We start from the raw sequence: 1,026 nt of genomic DNA on the forward strand, positions 1-1,026 counted from the left end.
GTTTACGAACACCGAATATCTTTCAGCGCAACGCATGAGGCAAGCCTTGAAATTCTCTTTTTGTAAACAACTAGCACTGGTTTTACACAACAGGTATCGCCAAATGTACTACCATATGGAGATATTTAAGAACGCAGATGTGATCGTAACTCCTACCACAGCGTGAGCTTGTTAGAACCTTGGTTGCATACTCTGAGCACTTGATCCACAGGGCAACAGCACCATCTATTTCGTTGGACGCTCTTGAATGTGGAGAACTCAACTATGTCTATGGAGGTAGCCGTCTTGAGTTTTGCTAATGTTCCAGCGATTTGTTTCAACGTGAATCATTGCAGCTAAACTCATGCGGTACCAGATTGCTGGGAACTTCATCGGACTTCCCGCGATATCTGTGCCGGTAAACCACATGAACAAACTCCATCTCTAGCTAGCTCAATCTTTGGAGTTACCAGGTTGGATTTGACCAGGCGGGCATGCCGATTGGCATCCAACTTATCGGGAAACCATGGTCGGAAGCTACGCTGCTCAGGCTTGCATACGTGATTGAGGTGAGAGATCACATTCTCCATTCACAGAGATGATAAAAGCTTTTTACTCTACAGGGCCTTTGTGCTGCTGAGAGCCGGCGGCCAGAGGTGTTGTTCGATCTCTTGCTATAAATTTGGCGAGCTTTGTAGGATTTCCTTATGCAATGTAATGTTTAGTTTTTATTTAAGTATACATAGTTAGTGTTTAATGTTAGTACTAATATAAACCTTGGTGTCACCTTTTATGAAAGGAGATTTTAAAACTTGGATCTGATTGTCCATCTAACGTCGTGCCCGCATTGCCACCGAAGCTCTCCTCCACATGAGCGCTACTGCTCGTGGCGGTCGTGCAAATCCCCTGGAGACGAAGCCCGAGCGGATGATCCGGCAGATGGAACAGTGCGCGAGGCTGCAGACGCTGCTGCAGGAGCTCGTTGCCGTCGGCGATGCCGCGCGCATTCTTGCGGGCCATGGAATTGGCGCGGAGCTTCACGCTGTC

At 47.7% G+C, this 1,026-nt stretch overlaps 1 protein-coding gene across 1 annotated transcript; it reads left to right on the forward strand.

The window, feature by feature from the left end:
* The first annotated feature begins 7 nt into the window (after positions 1–7).
* LOC9641120 (fatty acid amide hydrolase) lies at positions 8–741 on the forward strand. The gene is made up of 6 exons (XM_024668036.1): positions 8–39; positions 94–162; positions 212–276; positions 336–397; positions 453–548; positions 603–741. The coding sequence occupies exons 1-6, from the start codon at positions 35–37 to the stop codon at positions 657–659; spliced, it is 354 nt and encodes a 117-aa protein (XP_024523804.1). The 5' UTR covers positions 8–34; the 3' UTR covers positions 660–741.
* The last annotated feature ends 285 nt before the right edge of the window (positions 742–1,026 follow it).

This window comes from Selaginella moellendorffii, unplaced genomic scaffold, assembly GCF_000143415.4.
Source record: "Selaginella moellendorffii unplaced genomic scaffold, v1.0 SELMOscaffold_324, whole genome shotgun sequence".
NCBI classification, from domain to species: domain Eukaryota; kingdom Viridiplantae; phylum Streptophyta; class Lycopodiopsida; order Selaginellales; family Selaginellaceae; genus Selaginella; species Selaginella moellendorffii.